Genomic DNA, 25,032 nt, shown 5'->3' with positions numbered 1-25,032 from the left:
TGTTTTTTTGAGACTGGATAATTTTGCCTATCATAATGATCTCCATTCTCCAGTAAAATACTATAATATAAATTTATATGTGGGTATGTACCTGTTGAGTATAGGTGTCATGTAGACTAGATGATGTCTGAGCTCCTGGAACTCAGGAGGCTCACACAGGCAGTTGTGAGCCACCAAACTTAGATGCTGTGAACTAAACATGGGTCCTCTTAGAGAACAGTAAGGCATCTCTGCAGCTTATTTGACATTTCTTTATGGCTTGATAAAATTCCACTGTGCTTATGTATCATATTTTATTCACCAGCTCAGTCTATTTCTTACCTAGGTGAACAGTTCAGCAGTAAACACGAACTGCAGATTTCTCTGGCTGTATGCTGTCTCAAGGGAAGCCCACAGCCGGGCCATGTGCTTTGTGCACTGACTTTCATAGTGGCTACATGACTTTACATTCCCATTAGCAGTAAATAAGGGTTCCTTTAACTCTGCACCCTCACCAGCATTCAGCATTACCTGCCTTCTTGATAAGAGCCACTCTGATGGTGGTTAAAATGGAATCTCAGTTTTAGTGTCATTTTCCTAATTGCTAAGAATGTTGAACATGTTTCAAATACTTATTGGCCATTTGTATTTCTTTAGTGAATGATTAAATTAGCATTTAACTTTGTAGTTCTTTATATATTTGGGGTGTTAGATATTTTCTTGTGCATGCTGTCTGTTGATCATGCAGCAGCTTTTACAATATAGTCCCATTTGTCACTTCTCAGAACTTCCTGTTCTGTTTGAGTTGAATAATGGGCTAGAGATGAATAGGCTTGGTGCTGGAGCCCTTGTTACCGTGTGCAAAACTGGCACAAGGGAGCTTTAAAAAGGTCTTGTTTTAAGAATTCAGTATCTTTGTAGATTTTCCTGTTTATTTTTCAGTTTATATTCACATTTTCTTCTGCTCAGCAAGTTTTAACCAACTCTTTAGTAATCTTCAATTGTCCACACATACTTAATGAATAGGATTTAGAAGCCCCACTGAGTGTATAAGGATCAGAATTTAGACCCCTTTGACAAATTTACTTGTGATTTCTAAGTGCACCGTCACAAAGACAAAAAGGGTGGTTTTTTAAAGGAACAGTGTAGAAGTTGTGAGAACTACAATTAATTTCGCTCTTCATTCTCACCAATCACTTGAGTCTTGATTCGCTTTCTAAAACCATGTTGGACATAACCTGAGCATGTACACCTTTGTCCATTCTCTGTGCATCTAAGCAATCATAACTAGGTATTATAAACAATATAAAGTATAAAGCAGTATTCTAAATATCTAAACATCCATTCATCATTGAGATCCAAGGAGGGTTCTGCAACCCTCAGGGATACCAAAGGACTGTTTCTAAGGCTAGAGATGAATATTGGATTTGAGTTTTTATAGCACTGCCAAGCACTCACTAAAATACTGGAAACATTATTTGGAATTCTTTCTTGTATTGGACACTAAATAGAGATCTTAGACTGTACTTGCTTACTAAATCTTGTTTTCTTACTCTATTCCATTTAACCTGTGACCTCCAGATAACTGAATTTGGAAACTGATCCCTTTACAAAAAACCAATCCATTTATGTTTGTGTTTAGTTTGTGGGGGTGGGCATGCATACAGCAGGGCACATGCGGATGTAAGAGGAAAACTTGCAGGAGTTGACTTTCTCCTTCCACTATGTGAGTCTCTGAAATCAGACTCAGGTCAGAAGGCTTTGCAGCAAGTTCCTTTACCCACTGGCTCTGGAAATAATCCTTTAAAGAAAACAAAGCCTTTAGCATCTAGGAGAAATATATACAGCAACACATTTAAAATGTGTCTAGGTCCTATGACTATGACTTGTTCACTATGTTCAAGTTGTTTTTAATAACTCACTTGCTTTTAGCAGGAAGGGTATTTATGGTAGGCTCTTATAACTGACTAGCTATAGGAAGTGAGCTTTGGACAGGGATGGGGTCGATCCTAAGCACAGTACAGTGATGATATTCATGGACACGGGACAGCTCATTTCAATCTAATAGATTTAACATGGTCTGGCCTGCATAGGAAGACTACTGAATAACTTCAAAGAGAAATTATATTCAGTTTTTTTGGGGGGGGTGGGGCGCTGGTGGCTTCTGAGAAGGCTCAGCAAGTAAAGGAGCTGGCTGCCAAGCTTGATGAGTCTCCAGGACCCACATGGTGTAAGAAGAGAGCCAACTCCTGCAAATTTACCACCAAGGCACCACAGTTAAATATAAAATAATTAGTACTTTAAATGAGTTGCCCTAGTTATTGTCAAATCAGGTAAGGGTTGACCAACTTGGCTCTATATAAAATTTTGTTACCGTACCAGCTGTTGCCTTTTCTATATTTTTTTAATGGTCTGTCTTATCTTAGGGATAGACCAAGGACCTAACCCTGAGTGAGTAAAGGCCTGCTTGTCAAGCCTGATAAGCTGAGTTGATCCCTGGAATATCCACAGTAGGAAGGAACCTACGCTTACTCGTTGTCCTCTGACCTTCACCAACCGCTGGGCATATGCATGTGCACAAGCAAGATTTAAAACCATCCTTTAAAAGTAGTCTTACCTGTAATACATACTGTCGTGCTCTGTCCACATCTCCTGGCAAACTGAACCGTCTCATTATCATAGCATTCATTTCTGGGAACTAACCATAAAGAAGGAAAATATTTTTATTGTTCCTGGAGCAATGAAGCATGTTAATACTTGTTTGTAAATATAGAAAATAAGAAAAACAAAAGGTGGGGCTGGAGAGATGTCTCAATAGTTAAGAACACTTGGTGCTCTTGCAAAGAATTTGTATTGGGTTCTTAGCACCCAGGCAGATGAGTCTTCTGTAATTTCCCCTCTGACCTCCAAGTGCACAACATATACGCAGTACACAACAGACAAGCCTGCACATACACATTAAACAAAACAGAACTAATTGTCCTATTAGCAGTCCAGTACTGAGTAAGTCTCAGGAGAACCAAGTACTGTATTCTTGAGCTTTTGGGGTTCTAATTCAGTAGGCTATGGTTTGAGAATGCCTTTTTAATGAATTGCCAAGTGATGTTGGAACTGGTGTTCTACGAAAAGGTTAGGAATTAGACACTGTTGAGCGCACACTGAAATCATCGGGGGATTAAGTGCCTTGATCCCACTCCCCACAAATCTGATTATACTGGTGTTATGATCATCAAATGTTTTAATGCACACCTCCTTTGGACTGGAGGAGATAGATCAGCCAGATCAGTGTACCAAGTTATAAAAAGATCAGAGGTACAGCTCAGCATTAGAGCATTTGTCCAGCATATTTAGAGTTTTGTTCCATTCCTAACACAAGAAACAAAAATTCATGGGCTTGAAGACTTCATAGGGGAAGAAAATCCTTCTGCTTTTCTAGGTTCAGTGGCTAGTCCTATTCATTGTAGCACAAGAGAGGGAATAAAAAGGTCTGATAGCAAAAAGACAAAAACAAACAACAACAACAAAACAGGCTGGAGAAATGGTCTGGTTGAGTGTGCATGGTCTGATGACTGGAGTTTGATGAAGAAAGAACTGACTACTCAGACACCTGTCTCCCCACCGTGTGTGACACACACTATAAGTCCCTCAGTAATGATGACAATGTCTTGTATCCTCTTCATTTTTACTGGTTATTTAGGAGGACGGCATCCAGACAGAAACCCCATATCCAGGTTCTGCCAGCAACCATCCCAGCTGAATAATTTCCTCATCTCAGTCTTCTTTTCTGTTTCAACTGTCCAATTTCTAGCAGTCTGTAATTCTATGGAGTAAGAGGTAGGATGCTTTCTGTCTGATATCCATGCTGATGCAGTTGCCAGTTTCCCTGGCACTATGCCTGAAGGATGAAGTAAGTTCTCCAGTAGTAGTGACTATGGAATCTGCAGTAGAAAAAACAAGGCAAACAACAGAAGAGAAACCCTAACCAAACAAGGAGCAGTGTTCTAGAAAAGTACATGTTTGAGAACAAAGTTGTAGAGACAGTTAACATCCATACAGAGTTCTTAAGTACTAGTTTGCATCAAGAAATAAAATCAAGAAATCAATCAGATAATTTTGGTGCTTTTATTTTTTAAATACCCCCCCCCCCCCGCGCGCGCGCACACACACACACACACACACACACTTGTTTATTTCTAGGCTATATCTTAAAGCAGATGTGATGGTGTCTTGGGCATCTCATAAAAAATCCCCTGTGTATGTATCATATATCGAGCGTATGTTTCCTCAGCTTGAGTTATGTGTCATAAAATATGCCAACTGTGTAGTTTCTCTGATGCTTTTAATGTAAAAACATCAAGAAAGCAACATTTAAACTAAGTTGCAGTGAGCATGACTACATTCCTCCTTTGAAGTAACACTATGTAAATTTCAATATGCAAATATCAAACTTCTAAACTTCCCTACCCCTGTGTATGTGAGGAAGAAGTGAGAAACAAGTTGGTTCTCATCCCAGATTCAGTGAGACTTTTTTTTTTTTGCTTACTCATGCTTTTTACAAGTAGGAAAAATAGCCTGTGAGGAAATCAGATTGTAACTGGGAAATGTGTTCACAAAACTACAAGGGTGATCAGTGCACTAGGATGGGTCAGTAGTGTCCAAACCTGAGTAATTCTAAGGCACCGTAGCATAAGCCTAGGCATCTGGTGCAGAGGCCGGCGATGACAGCGGGAAGCCTGACATTTGTCTAGTGATTTATCAATAAAAAGCAGATGAAAGGAAAATTTTAAAACGAGCTTTTAAACTATTATAATCTCACCAAAAAAGGAAAACACTTCTATTTCTGAGTATTTCATAAACATTTTCATATGTCATTGAAAGATTTAAAATGAAAATTAAAAAAAACTACATAAAAAATAGAAAGTCAAACAATTTTTTCACATTGTTTCCAAAGTGAAGTATATCAGTATGTCTTAATGAATTTCCCACATTTACATATTTAAATACCAGCTTTAGGTAAGGGAACCAGCAAGGAGAAAGAGGACAGCTATTTCTAATTTTTTACCTTCTGGGGCATTACACACAGCAAGAGTAACCGTCAAGACATAACCACACTGCAGGGACACTCAAACTTTTGTGTAAGTTTATATTTTGAGAAAAATCATAAAGCCTGAGACAGTACAACAGATTCAGGTAAATGTTACTGAGTTAATGTCCAAGGAATTTTAAAGAAAAAGGGTGGAGACTTGCTTGTTTAAGAGAAACATATTTCCCACTTCTTACCCAGTAGCTTCTGTGTACAGTTTCATTACAGACGGCTGCTTCTGGCTAGGGTTTGCACTTGTGAATAAGGTCTTTGCAATGTTGTGGGTTGTATTCTTTTTTCCCTTTTTTCCTTTTTATTTTTTTGGCACAATCTCATGGGGCCCAGGATGATGACCTATGTAGCTGGCAATAACTTTGAATTCCTAGCTTTTACCTCTCAAGTGCTAGTGATGGAGTCCAGGGACTTGTGCATACTAGGCAATTACTCTACAACAGAGCTCAATGACAATATACACTCCTAATCAAGAATATACTAACTTCATTACCACTGAGACCTCTTCAGAAATCATGAAGTGCGCGCGCTCGCGCGCTCGTGTGTGTGTGTGTGTGTGTGTGTGTGTGTGTGTGTGTGTGTGAGAGAGAGAGAGATATGCATATGCTCACTTTGAGTCAAACCCAGGGTGATATACATGTTAGGCGGATCTCTACTGCTGAGTGACGACCTCCTGACACACCTCAAGTCCCTGAACATGGCCACAAAGGAATCGTTCCCAAAGATATCAAAAATAGAAGACTCAGTCAAACAGTTCTTAGTCGAACAAATTATAATGTAAAGATCATTTACCATGCAGCATTAAAAAGGAAAAGGCAAGCCAGGGTTTGGAGAGCATGTCTGTTATCTTTGTACTTGAGAGACTGAGACAGGGAGTCTGTGGAAGGCCTAGGATCTCAGAGCAAGATCTTCAGTGTTACACAGATGGATTAGTTCAATGACAAATATGTGGACAAAACATCCCCCTAGGAAAGGTTTACAAACACCTTCCAAGTACTCTATAAATGATGTTAGCCACTAACAATAGTGGATACCCTGTGTGGTGGTATCTTCAGTGCTAGGGTATACCAGTTACCTGGTTTCTGGGTAGACCTACTGGGTACTGTTATGTACACTGTTAGTTGAAGGAACAATTCAAGCATAGTAAAATGAATGCTGGTCTTAGAAGACTTGGGAAAGATGTTCAATTACCCAAAAGAAGGCTCTGTGTCATCTACCAGATGTTCCATTTTGGTCAGACATGAGCATCAGTTTCATTCAAAGAACAAACAGTTATCTACCACAAAGTAGACTTGTGAATCAGGGAAAATGTAAGAAAGAATCCTTTATAAACTAAAATCAATGCTGTTTTATTAAAGCTAGATACTGTATAATCCTGTATTATTTTTGAACTTGATTCACCCAAAGTTATTTTAAGCCCCATGAACTCTTTTTTAGCAGAATAATGCATAAAAAGATCCTAAGCTCAGGGTTTTGAGACCAATTTATAAATACAACCTTGACTAAGTATAAATATCTATTTTATTAACTTTTGGCACAGTGAGTGCTGCCCAGAGGCACTACTGTTCAATTTCATCATGTGTCTCATTTCTGAGGCTGCGTTTATGCCTGCAGCTCCTTTCCCCATTGACTTATAGGCAGAAAGGGGAAGGTGCTGCCTGGTCAGAGTAACTGGGTGCCTCATGCCTCTTGGATTTCCCAGTATAACACGCAAGTATTTATAATTGTTGAGACTCTCCTTTATTCATGTATACTCACCTGTGACAGAGATGATGAAGGTCTGTGACTATACAACAAATGCTGGCTGATGATTAATTTTTCTATCATCAGATATACTTTTATACACACATGGCTCAGGAATACTCTGTGTGTGTATAGGTGGCTATGGCATAACAGAAAATGTTCCTTTATGTTGCTCTAATGTGATTTTTTAAATTTTTTAAAACTTAGCATTATATTAATAATTTTCCTGAATATTGGGGTAGTTAGTTAATAAGTCTCATGGGAAAAGGGACCTACCATTCACAGAATGCATGTATTTTGTTTGTTTATGATTTGAGACATTTTTGTTTGTTTTTAATGTAGTTCAGACTGTCCTCAATCTCATGACCCTCCTATAACTGGGTGTTGGTTGGCACGCCTGTGTTACTACATCTGAGCTCTATATCTTTCTCTTCTTACCCCGACCTCAAGTGTCTGAGATGATAGAGCCTGCTAATAAGGACAGAGTTTCTAAGTGCAACATCATCTTTGGTCATAGTCTCTATTCTTTTAATTGACAGGTACTGTCCATGGTACTCAGCACAGCCATCCAGGCTTCAGCCTCCCTGAGGCTGAATTACCTGTAGTAGTTCTGCTAGGTCAAAGGATAAAAGATCATCTCTTACCTTTCTTGAATCAGAAACGAATCAAAAGGAATGTCACTGGTTTTAATATCAAAATGGAACTAAGTCCTAGAGAAGTCGTGACTTACATTTTAAATAAAGAATGCAGGCAAAATTTATGGAAAAACTGATAATTTAAAAATTTTAGACCCAAAAGGTAGTTAGTGATGACTGTCTTAGTACACTGCCAACTAACCAGTTAAATGCCACTCAGATGACTATTTGTTTTAAAGATACCCATACACAGCTAATGGTCCACTTATTCCAAGCAGCATCTGGCCCAGCTAAAAGCAAATGGCCTGGGTCCAGATGCTGCTGTGAAATGGTTGGCTTGACAGTCACTGCAGCATCTTTGATACTTGTGAAGCATCTCATCTGTTACAGAGGACGTGAAAGCAGCTTTACTTGAAAGCTTCTCAGTGTGAAAAGGAAGGAACTATGCAGTCCTGGTGCATTCAATTGACTTCTCCACACTTGGAAGCAATGGCTGAGGCATCAAGGCTTCCCTCGAGATGTCAACATTTCCATTAAACTAGAACTTATGACTTCCTCAGACCTAGACACCCTCGGAACTTTCTGTACCTTTAAGAGGCTTTGAGGCATACCCAATCATAAAAGTAGTAACTGTCAATATTGCAACACTCAAAACACATGAAATTTACTCAGCACTTTCTGATTTACAAGATAATGAGTAGTATATCAACTAGCGCTCATAACAACTGAGGAGATTATAATTGGTATTTCACAGATAAGGTTTATAGAAGTGAAATTATAGCCCTAACATCTCAGTTACTAAACCAAGATCAAATCTGTGGTCCCTTATCTAAATGCCTCCAGCTATTTTTTTCTCTCACACTTTACCAGATGTGCCTGAGATATTGGTTCTATGTTGGTCCTGTTTCAAAGAGAGTAAGACCTACCTGCTGGCAAGCAAACAAGACAGGGCCAGTGGCTATGCCTAGCTTCAGGTCTGCAGATGTTGGCTTGCCCATCTGGTCAGAACATGAGGTGAAATCCAATACATCATCTATGAGCTGGCAAAAGGAAAGATGAGTACACCCACTGAGCTGCCACTGTCTCCACTGCTTAGCACACTACACTGAGAAAAATGCAGGCTGTGCCTGTATGTCACCATTCCCACAAACAAGTATACCAACCTGAAAAGCTATTCCAACATTTTTCCCATACTGATAGGCTATCTCATGCACCACTGGGTCAGGGCAACCCAGGACAGAGACCTGAAAGAAAAAGAAGATTCTGGTAAGCTGTGTCATCTAGGCACTAGGCAGAGCCACTCACGCATTCCCTAAGAGCACTGAGCCTATGCTATAGACAATGGGGATGCTGGCACTAAAAGGAAACCCAGCACATTAAAAAGTGCTGTTTTCTTGGCACACATCTTTAGTCAGGAGGCAGAGCTGTGAGTTTGAGGTCATCTACAGAGTTCCAAGACAGTCAAGGCTACAGAGACCCTGCCTCAAAATAAAACAAAATTAAACAAACAAACAACAAAACAAAGGGATGTTTCCTTTCTGTGTAGTTCAGAGAATAGAGTCCAGGATCTTTTGCAAGCTAGGCAAGCAGTCTACCATCCAGCTACAAATGTAGCCTATTTTCTTAAATTTATTGTAATATTTGTGAGTATGCAGGAGTGTGGGTGCCATTCTGGCATTACTTTTCTTCATCTTTACATGGACTCCAGGGATTGGTTTCAGGTTGGCAGCTTACAGGAAGTACACCTTGCAGTCCCATTCTCTTAAATTTTAGAGAATCTAGCCTTCTTCCTCCTGTTCTTTCAAACAAGATAAAACAGTCTTTTGGGCAAAGAGCCACAAGACTAAATTCTAATAATAATGTAAGCAAACCTTTCTGGTATGCAAAACAGATCCCATTGTGTATAACACTGCCTTCTAGCACTCAGTGCAATTGCTGGCTTAATGACCTCTGAGGAGAACCCTCATTTCAGGGGTGTACTCTCATTCAATATAAAACTTTGCCAAGCTCCTCCTCATCTGTGGCTCAGTTTTGGTGATCACTTTTTTTTTTCTTTTCCCCTGAATGCAGTTGTTTCTTGCTATGCCTGTTAACAGCCTCAAGTCTCAGTCTGGTTTTCATTATGAGAAGGATCTTCAACCCCTTTCTCATCAGAAGTAACAATTATATTAGGACTGTTTGTTTGCACTCCCACCCTTCCAAAAGGAGACAAGGAAGACTTTCAAAGCCTTTAAAGCTCAAAACCTCAAACACAAGCTGGTTAGTGCTGAGCATGCGAATCCTCACTAATCCACCAAAGCTACTTCCTGCTGTACTGTTAAGCATGCTAAGCAGGCCCAGCCACATTTTCAGAAATCAAAGACTGGGAAAGAACAAGAGGGGAACTGGGGAGACATTCTGTTCAATTGGAAAGCAAAGTCTCTGTTGACGTTCAGTAAGGAAGCCAGATGAAATAGGTCACTGGTGATACTTAAGCATCTGCCTACTTCTTTTGGAGACTGTATTCCTCCTGGACAGCAGCATGGCAAGGTGGGACAAGCTCTCCAGAAGCCTGTGGGGTTGGCGATATGACTAGCAACTATCAGTGACCCTGATCTTCCACCTGATCCTTCTGTGTTTCAGTTTCCTTACCTGTAAAATGTAGGAACTAAACTTTTACCTCATACAAAAGCAGAAACTTCCCATTAAAGAATCTCCTTTGATGCTGTGGATATAGCTCAGTAGGAAACCATTTACCTAGCATATTTGTTTGGACTCAGGTACAACAGACAGAATAAAAAGGAAGGAAAAAAGGAAGAAATGAGGAAAAAGGAAACTGATCCTCCTGTTTAGCTGGATATGGACATCCATACCTGTAATCCAGTCATTCAAGAGGTGAGGCAGGAAGACTGCAGAGTTGAGGCTGGAGGCTAAACAGTTGAGTCAGAAACAACAGAATCCCCCTTCTCTTTGTTCACTACATCCAGGAACAGGATGAAGGCAGGATCTGCTAGCCATATCTTTGCTCACTATTATTTTTGTTATTGTTTTCCTTTGGTGGTGCTGAGGATCAAACCCATGGCTTTGTGCATGATGATAAGTACTCTAGCACTCAGCCCCATTCAACCCTGGGAATGCTTTCAGATATTTAATAACATATATAGTTGTAATGCTTAGCAGAGCAGGGCTAAGCTGCACACACCAAAAGGTCACAAAGCCACTTGAGTAAGTGGTAAAGCTCTTCACTGCTTTCAAAAGCAAAGACCTGTGATCCACAGCAGCCCAGGAAGGGCTATTCTTTGCAAGTACTTTGTGAGGCTACATGAAGATCAATGTAGAAAAGAAGTCAAGATACCTGCCTGAAAAAGGCAAGTTTCAGGTTTCAGGCAGCTGGATATATTGAATGGAGAACAAAATGACCCCTACCCCCACCCCCTGCAAGCAGAAATAATTGATAATAAAGCTATCTCCAGTCATGAGATTAATGCTATCTTTTCAACATAAAGCCAGGCATGGGATCTCGGGCATTATCTCAGCAGAGGGTCCCAGGTCCCCAGAGAACTCTCTACACTGCAGGCATCTAGCACACCCAGAGCTACACAGAGAAACCCTGTCTCGAAAAACCAAAAAAAAAAAAAAAAGATAGAATATTAAAAGCAGTAAGAAAAAAGGTCAAGAAACATATAAAGGCAGACCTATTAAAATTACACCAGACTTCTCAGTAGAGACTATGAAAGCCAGAAGATCCTGGACAGATGTTATACAGATCCTAAGAGAACACAAATGCCAGCCCAGTCTACAATAACCAGTAAAACTCTCAATTACCATAGATGGAGAAACCAAAAGTATTCCATGACAAAACCAAATTCACACAATATCTTTCCACGAAACCAGCCAATCAAAGGATAATAAAGGGAAAACACAAACACAAGGAAGGAAACTATGCCCTAGAAAAAACAAGAAAGTAATCCTTCAACAAACCTAAAAGAAGACAGCCACAAGAACAGAATCCCAACTCTAACAACAAAAATAACAGGCAGCAACAATTACTTTTCCTTAATATCTCTTAATATCAATGGACTCAATTCCCAAATAAAAAGACATAGACTAACAGATTGGCTACATAAACAGGACCCAACATTTTGTTGCTTACAGGAAACCCACCTCAGGGAAAAAAAACAGACACTACCTCAGGGTAAAAGGCCGGGAAACAATTTTTCAAGCAAATGGTCTGAAGAAACAAGCTGGAGTAGGCATTCTAATATTGAATAAAATCGACGTCCAACACAAAGATATCAAAAAAGACAAGGAGGGGCACTTCATACTCATCAAAGGTAAAATCTTCCAAGATGAACTCTCAATTATGAATATCTATGTTCCAAATGCAAGGGTAGCCACATTCATTAAAGAAACTTTAGTGATGGGGCTGGTGAGGTGGCTCAGTGGGTAAGGGCACCCGACTGCTCTTCCGAAGGTCTGAAGTTCAAATCCCAGCAACCACATGGTGGCTCACAACCACCCGTAATGAGATCTGGTGCCCTCTTCTGGTGTATCTGAAGACAACTACAGTGTACTTACATATAATAAATAAATAAATCTTTAAAAAAAAAAAAAAAAAGAGTGCTTCTGTTTTAAAAAAAAAAAAAAAAAAAAAAAAAAGAAACTTTAGTGAAGCTCAAAGCACACATTGCACCTCACACAATAATTGTAGTGGGAGACTTTAACACCCCACTCTCGTCAATGGACAGATCCTGGAAACAGAAACTAAACAGAGACACATTGAAACTAACAGAAGTTAAAAAGAAATAGAATTAACAGATGTCTACGGAAATTTTATCCTAAAACAAAAGGATATACCTTCTTCTTAGGACCTCATGGTACCTTCTCTAAAATTGACCATATAATTGGTCACAAAACAGGCCTCAAGGGATACAAAAATATTGAAATTATCTCATGCATCCTATCAGATCAACACAGACTAAGGCTGATCTTCAATAACAACATAAATAATAGAAAGCCAACATTCATGTGGAAGCTGAAGAACACTGTACTCAATGATACCTTGGTCAAGGAAGAAATAAAGAAAGAAATTAAAGAGTTTTTAGAGTTTAATGAAAATGAAGCCACAACATACCCTGGCGTATGGGACACAATGAAAGCAGTCCTAAGAGGAAAACTCATAGCCCTGAGTGCCTCCAAAAAGAAACAAGAAAGAGCATACACTAGCAGTCTGATAGCACACCTAGAAGCTCTAGAATGAAAGGAAGCAAATTCACCCAAGAGGAGTAGAGGGCAGGAAATAATCAAACTCAGGGCTGAAATCAACCAAGTGGAAACGAGAAGAACTATTCAAAGAATCAACCAAACCAGGAGCTGGTTCTTTGAGAAAATCAACAAGATAGATAAACCCTTAGCCAAACTAACCAGAGGGCACAGGGACAGTATTCTATTTAACAAAATCAGAAATGAAAAAGGAGACATAACAACAGAACCTGAGAAAATCCAATACATCATCAGATCCTTCTACAAAAGGCTATACTCAACAACACTGGAAAACCTGGATGAAATTGACAAATTTCTAGACAGACACCAAGGTACCAAAGTTAAATCAGAATCAGATTAATGATCTAACAGGCCCATATCCCCTAAAGAAATAGCAGTCATTAATAGTCTCCCAAACAAAACAAGCTCAGGACTAGATGGGTTTAGTGCAGAGTTCTATCAGACCTTCAAAGAAGACCTAATTCCAATTCTCCTCAAATTATTCCACAAAATAGAAACAGAAGGTACTCCACCCAATTCATTCTATGAAGCCACAATTACTCTGATACCTAAACCACATAAAGACCCAACAAACACAGAGAACTTCAGACCAATTTCCCTTAGGAATATTGATACAAAAATACTCAATAAAATTCTCGCTAACTGAATCCAAGAACACATCAAAACAATCATCCATCATGATCAAATAGGCTTCATCCCAGGGATGAAGGGATGGTTTAATATATGGAAATCAATCAACATAGTCTACTATATAAACAGACTCAAAGACAAAACCCACATGATCATCTCGTTAGATGCTGAGAAAGCATTTGACAAAATCCAGCACCCATTCATGATAAGTCATGGAAAGATCAGGAATTCAAAGCCCATACCTAAGCATAATAAAGGCAATCTACAGCAAACCAGTAGCCAACATTAAAGTAAATGGAGAGAAGCTGGAAGCAATCCCACTAAAATCAGGGACTAGACAAGGCTGCCCACTTTCTCCCTACCTATTCCATATTCTAAGTCCTAGCCAGAGCAATTAGACAACAAAAGGAGGTCAAGGGGGTACAAATTGGAAAGGAAGAAGTCAAATATATATATATATATATATGACCCTAAAAATTCTACCAGAGAACTCCTAAACCTGATAAACAGCTTCAGTGAAGAAGCTGGGTAGAAAACTAACTCAAGGGGGCTGGTGAGATGGCTCAGTGGGTAAGAGCACCCAACTGCTCTTCCAAAGGTCTGAAGTTCAAATCCCAGCAACCACATGGTGGCTCACAACCACCCATAATGAGATCTGATGCCCTCTTCTGGTGCGTCTGAAGACAGCTATAGTGTACTTACATATAATAAATAAATAAATAAATAAATTAAAAAAAAAAAAAAAAAAAAAAAAAAAAGAAAACTAACTCAAACAAATCAGTGGCCTTTCTCTACAGAAAGGATAAACAGGCTGAGAAGGACATTAGGGAAACAACACCCTTCACAATAGTCACAAATAGTATAAAATACTTTGGTGAGACTCTAACTAAGGAAGTGAAAGATCTGTATGATAAGAACTTCACGTCTCTGAAGAAAGAAATCAAAGAAGATCTCAGAAGATGGAAAGATCTCCCTTGATCATGGATTGGCAGGATCAACATTGTAAAAATGGCTATCTTGCCAACAGCAATCTACAGATTCAATGCAATTGCCATCAAAATTCCAACTCAATTCTTCAATGAATTATAAAGGTCAATCGGCAGATTCATCTGGAATAACAAAAAACCTAGGATAGCAAAAACTCTTCTCAAGGATAAAAGAACCTCTGGTGGAGTCACCATGCCTGACCTAAAGCTGTACTACAGAGCAATTGTGATCAAAACTGCATGGTACTGGTATAGCCACAGACAGGTAGACTAATGGAATAGAATTGCAGACCCAGAAATGAACCTACACACCAACGGTCACTTGATCTTTGACAAGGGAGCTAAAACCATCCAGTGGAAAAAAGACAGTATTTTCAACAAATGGTGCTGGCACAACTGGCGGTTATCATGTAGAAGAATGCGAATTGATCCATTCTTATCTCCTTTGTACTAAGGTCAAATCTAAGTGGATTAAGGAACTCCACATAAAACCAGAGACACTGAAACTTATAGAGGAGAAAGTAGGGAAAACCTTCGAAGACATGGGTACAGGGGACAAATTCCTGAATAGAACAGCAATGGCTTGTTCTGTAAGTTCAAGAATTGACAAATGGGACCTCATAAAATTGCAAAGCTTCTGCAAGGCAAAAGACACCGTCATTAAGACAAAAAGGCCACCAACAGATTGGGAAAGGATCTTTACCAATCCTAAATCCAATAGGGAACTAATATCCAACATATACAAAGAACTCAAGAAGCTGGACTCCAGAAAATCAAATAACCCTATTTAAAAATGGGGTACAGAACTAAACAAAGAATTCTCAAATGAGGAATACAGAATGCCTGAGAAACATCTGAGAAAATTCAACATCCTTAATCATCAAGAAAATGCAAATCAAAACAACCCTGAGATTTCCAAAAAAAAAACAAAACAAAAACAAAAACAAAAAAACAGTCAGAATGGCTAAGATCAAAAATTCAGGTGACAGCAGATGCTGACGAGGATGTGGAGAAAGAGGGATAGTCCTCCATTTTTGGTGGGATTGCAAGCTTATACAACCACTCTAGAAATCAGTCTGGTGTTACGTCAGAAAATTAGACATAGTACCTCCGGAAGATCCAGCAATTCTTCTCCTGGGCATATAACCAGATGTTTCAACTGGTAATAAGGACACATGCTCCACTATGTTCATAGTAGTCTTGTTTATAATAGCCAGAAGCTGGAAAGAACCCAGATGTTCCTCAACAGAGGAACGGATACAGAAAATGTGGTACATTTACACAATGGAGTACTAATCAGCTATTAAAAACAATGAATTTGGGCTGGTGAGATGGCTCAGCAGGTAAGAGCACCCGACTGTTCTTCCAAAGGTCCTGAGTTCAAATCCCAGCAACCACATGGTGGCTCACAACCATCCGTAATGAGATCTACTCCCTCTTCTGGTGTGTGTCTGAAGACAGCTACAGTGTACTTACATATAATAAATAAATAAATCTTAAAAAAAAAAGAATGAATTTATGAAATTCCTAAGGAAATTGGATGGACCTGGAGGGCATCATCCTGAGTGAGGTAACCCAATCACAAAAGAACACACATGGTATGCACTCACTGGTAAGTGGATATTAGCCAAGAAACTTAGAATACCCAAGATACAATTTGCAAAACACATGAAACTCAAGAAGGAAGACCAAAGTGTGGATACTCAAAATACCCATGGAAGGAGTTACAGAGACCAAGTTCGGAGCTGAGACTGAAGGAGAAACCATCCAGAGACTGCCCCACCTGGGGATCCATCCCATATACAACCATCAAACCTAGACACTATTGCATATGCCAGAAAGATTTTGCTGACAGGACCCTGACATAGCTCTCTTTTGTGAGGCTATGCCAATGCCTGGCAAATACAGAAGTGGATGCTCACAGTCATCTATTGCATGGAACACAGGGCCCCTAATGAAGGAGCTAGAGAAAGCATCCAAGGAGCTAAAGGGATCTGCAGCCCTATAGGAGAAACAACAATATTAACTAACTAGTACCCCCTAGAGCTGTGTCTCTAGCTGTATATGTAGCAGAGGATGGCCTAGTCAGCCATCAATGGGAGGAGAGGCCCTTGGTCTTGTCAAGATCATATGCCCTAGTACAGGGGAATGCCAGGTTCAGAAAGCAGGAGTGGGTGGGTCAGGAAGCATGGCGGGGGGTGGAGTATATTGGGGGCTTTGGGATAGCATTTGAAATGTAAATGAAGAAAATATCTAATAACAAAATGCTTTTAAAAAAAGCCAGGAAAAGAATCTTTCTTTCAAAAATTAAAAATGGCAAACATCTTATATTTATGAAGTCAATGAATTAGCATTTGTGATACATAAAACTAGCACTATGGATTACTTAATTCCCTTCCTTGCTGACAAGTCACGGTTTCTGTTTGGCTTGAGGAGCTCTCTAAGGAGTCCTGATTACCTTCATAAAGTTAGGAAACAAAGAACACCAATCACAAGTACAAAACCAGATAAAGAGTGGTATACTGTACAAAAAGGCAAAAAGGCAAGATGTATGACACTGCTTGAACTCAGCACCAGAGAGATGCCTAATATCTTCCTCGAAGTGGGTAGAATATGAAAGATGATAAAAGTAAAGACTAATTGTTTTGCTTGAAGTAAATGCCACAGTCAGGCTGTGTTGTGCCCCAGTGCTTCTTTGAGAATCACAGATAACACCACATTCCCACAAATTTCATCTCAGAGAGACTGAGAAGTACTGATTGCACTGGAGGAGCAAAGTTTAACCAGGATCTCTTTAACTTTGGAATGTATACTCACATTACCATGAATTAGAGGTATTTTACGGGAAGATTTTATGTTTTATGATCTTATTTGTTTAAAATAGTATAGAAGGCATAGTGGCATACAGCTTTCATCCAGCACTTGGGAAGTAGAGGCAGGAGTATTTTTTTTTTTAAAAGATTTATTTATTTATTATATGTAAGTACACTGTAGCTGTCTTCAGACGCACCAGAAGAGGGCATCAGATCTCTGTTACGGATGGTTGTGAGCCACCATGTGGTTGCTGGGATTTGAACTTTGGACCTTTGGAAGAGCAGTCGGGTGCTCTTACCCTCTGAGCCATCTCACCAGCCCTGGCAGGAGTATTTTTATGGATTCATGGAGTAGCCTCATAAAACAGAGAATTCGCCAGGCAATGGTAATCCCAGCACTCGGGAGGCAGAGGCAGGTGGATTTCTGAATTTGAGGCCAGCCTGGTCTACAGAGTGAATTCCAGGACAGCCAGGGCTACACAGAGAAACCCTGTCTCAAAAACCAATCAATCAATCAATCAATCAATAAGACAAGAGAATTCCAGATGCCAGGGCCTCATAGTGAAACCTGGTCTCAAAACAAACAAAGAAAAGTAGTTAGAGAGGCTGGACAGATGGCTCAGTGGTTAAGATCACTGGCTGCTCTTCCAGAGGACCTGAGTTCAATTCCAACACCTATATACAGGCCCACAACCATCTTTAAGTGCAGTCCCAGGGTATCTGACACCCTGCTCTGACCTCAGTGGAAACTGCAAGCACATGGTACTTGGATACACAGGCAGACAAAACATCCATAAACATAAAAAATAATAAAAAGATTACAAAGTACTGTAGACACTTTCAGTCTGTTCCATTATAAATATAGTAAACAGGTAGAGAGAAACACATGCAACATTGTATCACAAAGATCTGGACTGTGATCTTGAACACAGTAATTTCCATAATCCAGAGGCTAAAGCAAGGAGAACATTGGTTGTTGGCCAGCTTGGGATACAGGGCAAACTTTTGCCTCAAACAAAATACAAGCCCCCCTGCAAATATGCAGTATAAATGTGTCAAAAACAAAGACAACTCAAAGAGAAAGAGAAGGGGGGGGGGAGAAGGGGAAGGGAGGGGAGCATTAATTATAAGTACTCTGCCCCAAAAGTCTGGTTACCTGGGCGCAAATCCTGAGAAGCCACATAAATGTGGAAGGAGAGAACCAACTCTACAAAGCTGTTGACCTCCACACAAATGCTGTGGCAGAAACCTCCCCAAATAGTAATAGAGTAAAAAATAAAGCAAAGCCACAAATGGCCATCAATGATCTCAATGTTTGGCTTCACTCAAGAAGTGGGAGATGTAATTTTGGATTGTCAGAAATAGAAAACTCTAGTGTAATTTCTGTTAGTGACGCCTCAGGCAAAGAGGACACACTCAGGAACTGCTGACAGTGGTGCACATGGCCTTATGCAAGAAAATCTGATGGTGCTTATCAAAACTACACGTATAATTGACTCTACCTTAACACTGAAAGCAAGCCCCACGACACACACACAGGCATTACTGTGGCTTGTAAGTCTATTATATTGAGATCCTAAATGCCTGTATATAGGAGTGATACTATGGCCACACAACTGATATTGTACAACCATGGGGTTTTCTTTTCTTTTCTTCTTTTTGTGATTGTTTTTCTTTTGGGACTCACTATATAGTCCTGGCTTCCTGGAACTTGCTACGTAGACCAACTGTGTCTCAAACTTCAAGATCTACCTTCCTGTTTCCTGGGATTAAAAAAAAAAAAAAAAAAAAAAAAGATGTGCACCACCACACTTCACTCTGTCCAGTTGTTTTTCTTTTTTTTCTTTTTTGGTTTTTCGAGACAGGGTCTCTCTGTATAGCCCTGACTGTCCTGGAACTCACTTTGTAGACCAGGCTGGCCTCGAACTCAGAAGTCCGCCTGCCTCTGCCTCTCGAGTGCTGGGATTAAAGGCGTGCACCAGCACGCCCAGCTGTCCAGCTGGTTTTAGAGGGAAGATTCTATAATCATTGTGAAATCATCCAGAATATAGTGTAGGTAGGCAGCCAGAAGAAACACTATGTAGTCTACTAATTTATTACAGGTTACAAAGAGTAAGAACTAATATGTATATATCTTACTTATGCAAGATGAAACAGAAGGAAGAACCCAAAGCACTAAGACCAATATGCTAGGTGAAGCAGATGGGAGAATGTCAACACATACAAGAAAGGGAGAGAAGGGTTTTGTTGTTGCTAATTCACACCAGAATCCCGGGGAACAAATGGTGGTTTTAACTGTCAGCTACAGAGTGTGTTTGGCATGATTATGTATACAAATAAATGGCGAACCATGTTTTGAAAATAACATCAATTCTATTTTAATATCATTTAAAGACACAAAGCAATTTCTCTAGCCAGCCCTTTCTGAGGATTTTAAATTTTTTTTGGCCAAAAACATAGAATGTAGATATAAGCTGTGGGGAGGCTTAGTAAGAAAAAAATGGTGTCTTTAGTAAACTAAATAAAGTCTGATAAATTTCCTTTAAATTCTCAATGCACTATGGAATCCCATTAGTTCTGTAATAATCTTTATCTCCAAATTCTTACTTCCCATCTTTGGCATGCCTAATTTCCTTTGAATGAATGTCTTTGGTCATATGTCTGCATCTTAAATACCAAGAGCATATAAAAATAGCCGTTTTAAATGCCTAACCCTCTGGAGTATTTCCATCCATGGTCACTTAAATGCAGAGCTGGTATTCAGAGCACTCGCACTGAGATTTTGCTGTTATCCAAGTAGGCAGCTCTGGGGCACTGCTAGCACACCTCGGTGTGGTCAGCACACAACACTTCTTTCATTTTTTTTTTTTTTTCACTTTACCTTCTTTCTCTCTCCTTTTCTCCCTCTTTAAAAAGAAAATTTGGAGTTTTCTTGGGGGCAGGGGAAGGTAATACCAGAGATTGAACCTAGGAATTTATGCTTGGTAAGCTATGCTCTACCACTAAGTTTTAGTCCTAGACTATTTCATTTTTAATCAGGATTGAGCTAAGTTTAAATACATGTCTACTGGTTACTTGTTAATTTTTTTATTGCATTTACTTAACGTGTACAGGTGTCTCTGCATATGGCTTCCCATCACTTGGGTGCTAGGGACTGAACCCAGGTGATCAGGTACCTCATAGGCCCTGTTTTCTTGATAATCACTGAAAAGCACAGGAGCTCCTCAGCACACACATTATCTCTGGCTGCTTAAGCAGAGTAGTAATGATGCCTTACCCTGGTGACACAGGTCCCTACGATTACACCACTGTGTGAACTGGTTCCTAGGCGGAGCTGCTCCTATGTGCCTAGAGAATGCGCATTTAGCATTTCTAAACTGCAGCAGCAAACTTGTGAACTTCTCTTGCATACTAGTAGCTCCTGAGGATGGATTGTTCCTTTTTTTATATAGTTTTTTTTTTTTTAAAACTATGTGTAAGGTCTCAGGCAATTCATATGTCAGAAATGAGCTAAAGCTAGAGTATAGTAGGATTTCTGGTGGTTAGATAAAAGTCTAGCATCCCTCAGGAACCTGTGAAACAGATTTTCCTTCCCCAAAGGAAGTCATTTCCCTTGCCTCTGGCAGAAGGAACATCAGAATGGACATATAGCTCCACTGACATGTACCCGTGGCTTCATGTCAAAGCCCCTGATAGACTCTAGGCACCTATAGTCCCTAATCACAAGTACCTGTTATACATTTCAAAATACAGACTACTTCTTTTTCTCTCTGTTCTGAACTCTTCCAAATGCCTCTGCTGTTTTCTTTCTCTTATTCATGATATAAACGTCCCCCAATAGAGCCTCTGCTTTGACAGTTTCGTTCCTGCACCCCTAACATACACAGCCTTAGCTAGCCTTGGAATTATGGCAATCCTCCAGCCTCAGCCTCAAGACTTGGATAACAGGAGCATGTTTCTCCATCGGTCTTGGAAGCCAGATCTTCCAGAAGAGGGTATCAGATTTTTTAGTTATAGGTGGTTGTGAGCTGCATGATTTAAGTGCGGGGAACTAAACTTAGGTCCTCTTTAAGAGCAGCAAACATTCTGAGGTTAAACTTTGTAAGATTTGACAACCAAACGTTAATAATAAAGCATCAATGCAGTAGCATTATGATACCCATTTATAAGATGTCTGTCATACTTTCATGTCTTCTTAAAAACCAGTATACCTGTAATTTCTCCCAAATGGAAATGTAATAGCTTTTTCAGGAAGACAAAGAGCTGTGACTGTGGCCAACCTATCCTATGCAATTCACATCTCTTTCAATTAGATCTTTTCATGAAGAAAGTGTTGTCCTCATTTTTTCTTTCTGGCCCACAAGTATGTTTCTTGAAGCATGGCAAAACAGCGGCATTGTTGTCAAAGGGCTAAAAGGCTCCTTTTCCCTATAATTTTCTAAGAGTGTTCCAAGACAGTCTAGATCTTACCTTACATGTTTCTTGTTGCCATGATCGCACAAGACTATTACATGGGACCATTGCTTGCCCAGGTTTCTTCTCTAAACCTGCTAGTTTGGGACATGCTCAGATAAACAATGTTTTATTTTTGAGACAGGATGTCATCTATAGCCCACGGTGGCCTAAAATTCACTATGTAGCCCTGGTTTGCTTTGAGCATATAATCTTCCTGTTTCTGCCTCCAAGGGCTAGGACTACAGGTATGCACCATCAAACACAGCTTCTCACAGGAACAGTTTTATAGAGAGACTGTTATTTGTGAACTAACAATGACTATCACATTTTAATACACAGATTAAAGACAGTGACTCAAATGTTTGGATAACACTGAGAGGCAGAGAGCACAGTGTAGGGAGGAGGTAAAGAGGACCAGAGAGACTGCGAAGAAGTTACTATTTAATTTATACTCTGAAAATTATGGCTTACATATAGGAGATATAATAAAATTGGTTAGATCTACTATTTATGAACAAGTATGTAGAATACTACTACAATCTAATAAACATTTTTCTCCCAGGTAAATATTTATGTGATAATTCAGTATTTCATAATTTAAAAGGTAAAATGTCAAAAATATCGAGTGATAACTGTGACAAAGAGTTGCTCAGAATTTTATATACGTTTGATTGGGAAATATCTTGATTTCACTCTTTTATCTACAAGTGTGTGACATGTTTGAGTATGGACACACGTGTGCCATGGCACGTGTGCAGAGAGTAGAACACAGTTCCTGGAATTGCTTCTGTCCTCTTTTAGGTCTCAGGTGTCTAACATCAGGAATCTGTGGCAAGTGCTTCTCTGGTGAGCTATCTTGTCAGCATAGACTAGGAAATATTTTGATTGATTCTTGGGGGAGGAAATATGACAGAAAAGTTCATTATTTCCATACCAGAAGAACACAAGGAAAGTGAGAACAACAAAGTGTCTGGGACGTAATGGTTTCTCTATGACGACTGGAATTTTAGGATGCTATTTTAAGGTTCTCTAATTAAATGTTTCTAGGAGAATTAGCCACTAAGAAATAAATGTGGGCTTTTTTCAACTTGAAAAAAGACAGAACGTACATACTGCTTTACAACTGTTGGCTATCAGGCTGGCTGTCTTCTTGAAGGTCTTCTCAAGGTAGTGGGCAAACCTTTCATTCTCATTTTCTTTTGACCCTAGCTGAAGAAATTCACCTATCAAGAAGGAGAAGGGTTACTTGAGATACGGTTTTATTGCCTGGCTAAATACCAGAACTGGTATTCTAAATAAAAAAGAAACATCAGAACCGACTTACCACGCACCAAATCTTCAATAACTTGGGCTAACATAGATACAACAGCTGTGTTTCCAATCCGTGCCAGAGCTACAGACGCTGCAGAAAGAATTAAATCTCCAGCAAGAACAGCCTGGAAAAAAAGAGAATAAAACATCACAGATAAAAAAGTTCACAGCTAGCTCAGCAGTTAGGCACTTGCCTAGCATACACAAAGCCTAGGTTTGATACCCAGGATATTAATGTTACCAGAACAAATTATCAGTTAAAAATTATACAGTCAAATTATATCGTACACTTTACATGCACACTAAAGATATACATCAGTACTACTCTGTTACACAGAAATGCTAGAGTTCACAGAATGTTTTACTCATAGGATTTCATGTTTTAAAAAGCTAGGCTGTCACAGAGAAGTGGTGGAGCATGCCTTTAATTCCAGTACTCTGAAGATGGAGGCAGGAGATTGCTTTGAGTTTACGGTCTGTTTGGTCTGCATGGCAAGTTCTAGGACAGCCAGGGTTACACAGAGAAACCCTGTCTCAAAAAGAGAAAAGAAAGAGAGAGAGAAAGAGAGAGAGGGAGAGAGAGAGAGAGAGAGAGAGAAAAGAAAGAAGGAAGGAAGGAGCAAGTAAGCAAGCTAGCTGAGCTGTCTTCCACTAGGTATGTAGGCAAAGCGGACTTTAAACTCTTGATCTTTCTGCTCCACCTCCTGAGTCCCAGGATTAGAGACGTCATTCATGCATGAGAAGCCAGCAGTTGAATCTAGGCCTTTTATATGCTGAGCATGAGTTCTCGCAACAGAGCTACATCCCTGCCCAAGGTAATAGAATTTTCAAAATAACCATCTTAGTATTTTTCTGTTCTCTATTATCTAGAATACTGCTACTTAGCATATGCTTACTAATTACTCACCATTTTGCAAAAATTCATTCCAATTAAAGTACATGAGAGTACTGACAAACAGGAGGGAACCATATGCTTCATCTGAAGAACAATGTAAGAGGGTAGACTGGCTTTATGTGCTTTGGTTGGTTCTCAACTATGTAAGACTGCCAATGGAGGCACATGTGTGGGAGAACGCTTGCTCACAGAAGGAAGGCTTACACATCCTCTTTTTCATTTGTTCATCTTCATTCTTCAACCCATAACTTATAAATCCTCAATCCAAAGTACCTATTTTACATATTCTCTTCAAGCAATGCTAATAAAACAGGAAATACAATTTAAAATAAATATACAGGGGCCAGAGAAATGGCTCAGTAGAAGAGTACTGGATGATCTTCCAAAGGACCCCAGGTTGATTCCCAGCACCCACATCATAGCTTCTAACCTCCTGTCAACCCACTACTAGGGGGATCCAATGCCCTCTTCTGCTATACGTGTATGCATGAAGGCAAAATACCCATACCCATAAAATAATAATCTCTTTCTCTATATATCAAATATAACCTCTTCCTGGAAGCGACCAGAGCTGCTGTGTTCACAGGTCACGTGCCAAAATCGTTCGCTACTCTCTTGACCCAGAAAACCCCACAAAATCATGCAAATCAAGAGGTTCAAACCTTCGTGTTCACTTTAAAAACACCAGGGAAACCACCCAGGCCATCAAGGGTGTGCATATATGCAAAGCCACCAAGTATCTGAAGGATGACACTTTAAAGAAGCAAGGTGTGCCATTCCGGCGGTATAATGGTGGAGTCAGTAGGTGCACCCAGGACAAACAGTGGGGCTGGACACAGGGTCGGTGGCGAATTTTTGCTGCACATGCTTAAAAATGCAGAGAGTAATGCTGAACTGAGGGTTTAGACATAGATTCTCTAGTCATTAAACTCATCCAGGTGAACAAGGCACCTAAGATGCTCCGACGAACCTACAGAGCTCATGGCCGGATTAACCCACACATGAGTTCCCCCTGCCACATTGAGATGATCCTCACTGGGAAGGAACAGATCGTTCCAAAGCCAGAAGAGGAGGCTGCACAGAAGAAAAAGATATCCCAGAAGGAACTGAAGAAACAAAAACTCATGGCCCGGGAATAAATTCAGCATAAAATAAATGCAGATAAAGTTTAAAACAAACAAACAAACAAATATATATATACATACATATATATATATATACATACATA

At 39.7% G+C, this 25,032-nt stretch overlaps 1 protein-coding gene and 1 pseudogene across 12 annotated transcripts in view; one reads left to right on the top strand and one right to left on the bottom strand.

Moving 5' to 3' along the window:
* Pdss1 (prenyl (solanesyl) diphosphate synthase, subunit 1) overlaps nucleotides 1–25,032 on the bottom strand; it is a 45,885-nt gene that overhangs the window by 2,031 nt on the left and 18,822 nt on the right. For 4 of the 12 annotated variants that reach the window (XM_006498191.4, NM_019501.3, XM_006498189.4 and 1 more), the window contains 5 exons: nucleotides 22,923–23,034; nucleotides 22,712–22,821; nucleotides 8,616–8,696; nucleotides 8,379–8,492; nucleotides 2,597–2,677 (listed from right to left, as the gene is read on the bottom strand). In XM_006498191.4, coding sequence (XP_006498254.1) covers nucleotides 2,597–2,677; nucleotides 8,379–8,492; nucleotides 8,616–8,696; nucleotides 22,712–22,821; nucleotides 22,923–23,034 — 498 coding nt within the window. Of the gene's footprint in view, nucleotides 1–2,596; nucleotides 3,918–8,378; nucleotides 8,493–8,615; nucleotides 8,697–22,023; nucleotides 22,822–22,922; nucleotides 23,035–25,032 lie in introns of those variants that run through there. The other 8 variants (XR_374108.4, XR_001783153.1, XM_030251890.1 and 5 more) reach the window with 6 other exon arrangements.
* Nucleotides 24,353–24,976, top strand: Gm14441 (predicted gene 14441; annotated as a pseudogene).

Source organism: Mus musculus, chromosome 2 (assembly GCF_000001635.26).
Source record: "Mus musculus strain C57BL/6J chromosome 2, GRCm38.p6 C57BL/6J".
NCBI lineage: Eukaryota > Metazoa > Chordata > Mammalia > Rodentia > Muridae > Mus > Mus musculus.
Note: the sequence above shows the minus strand (reverse complement) of the source record. Positions and strands in the feature narration are given on the sequence as shown.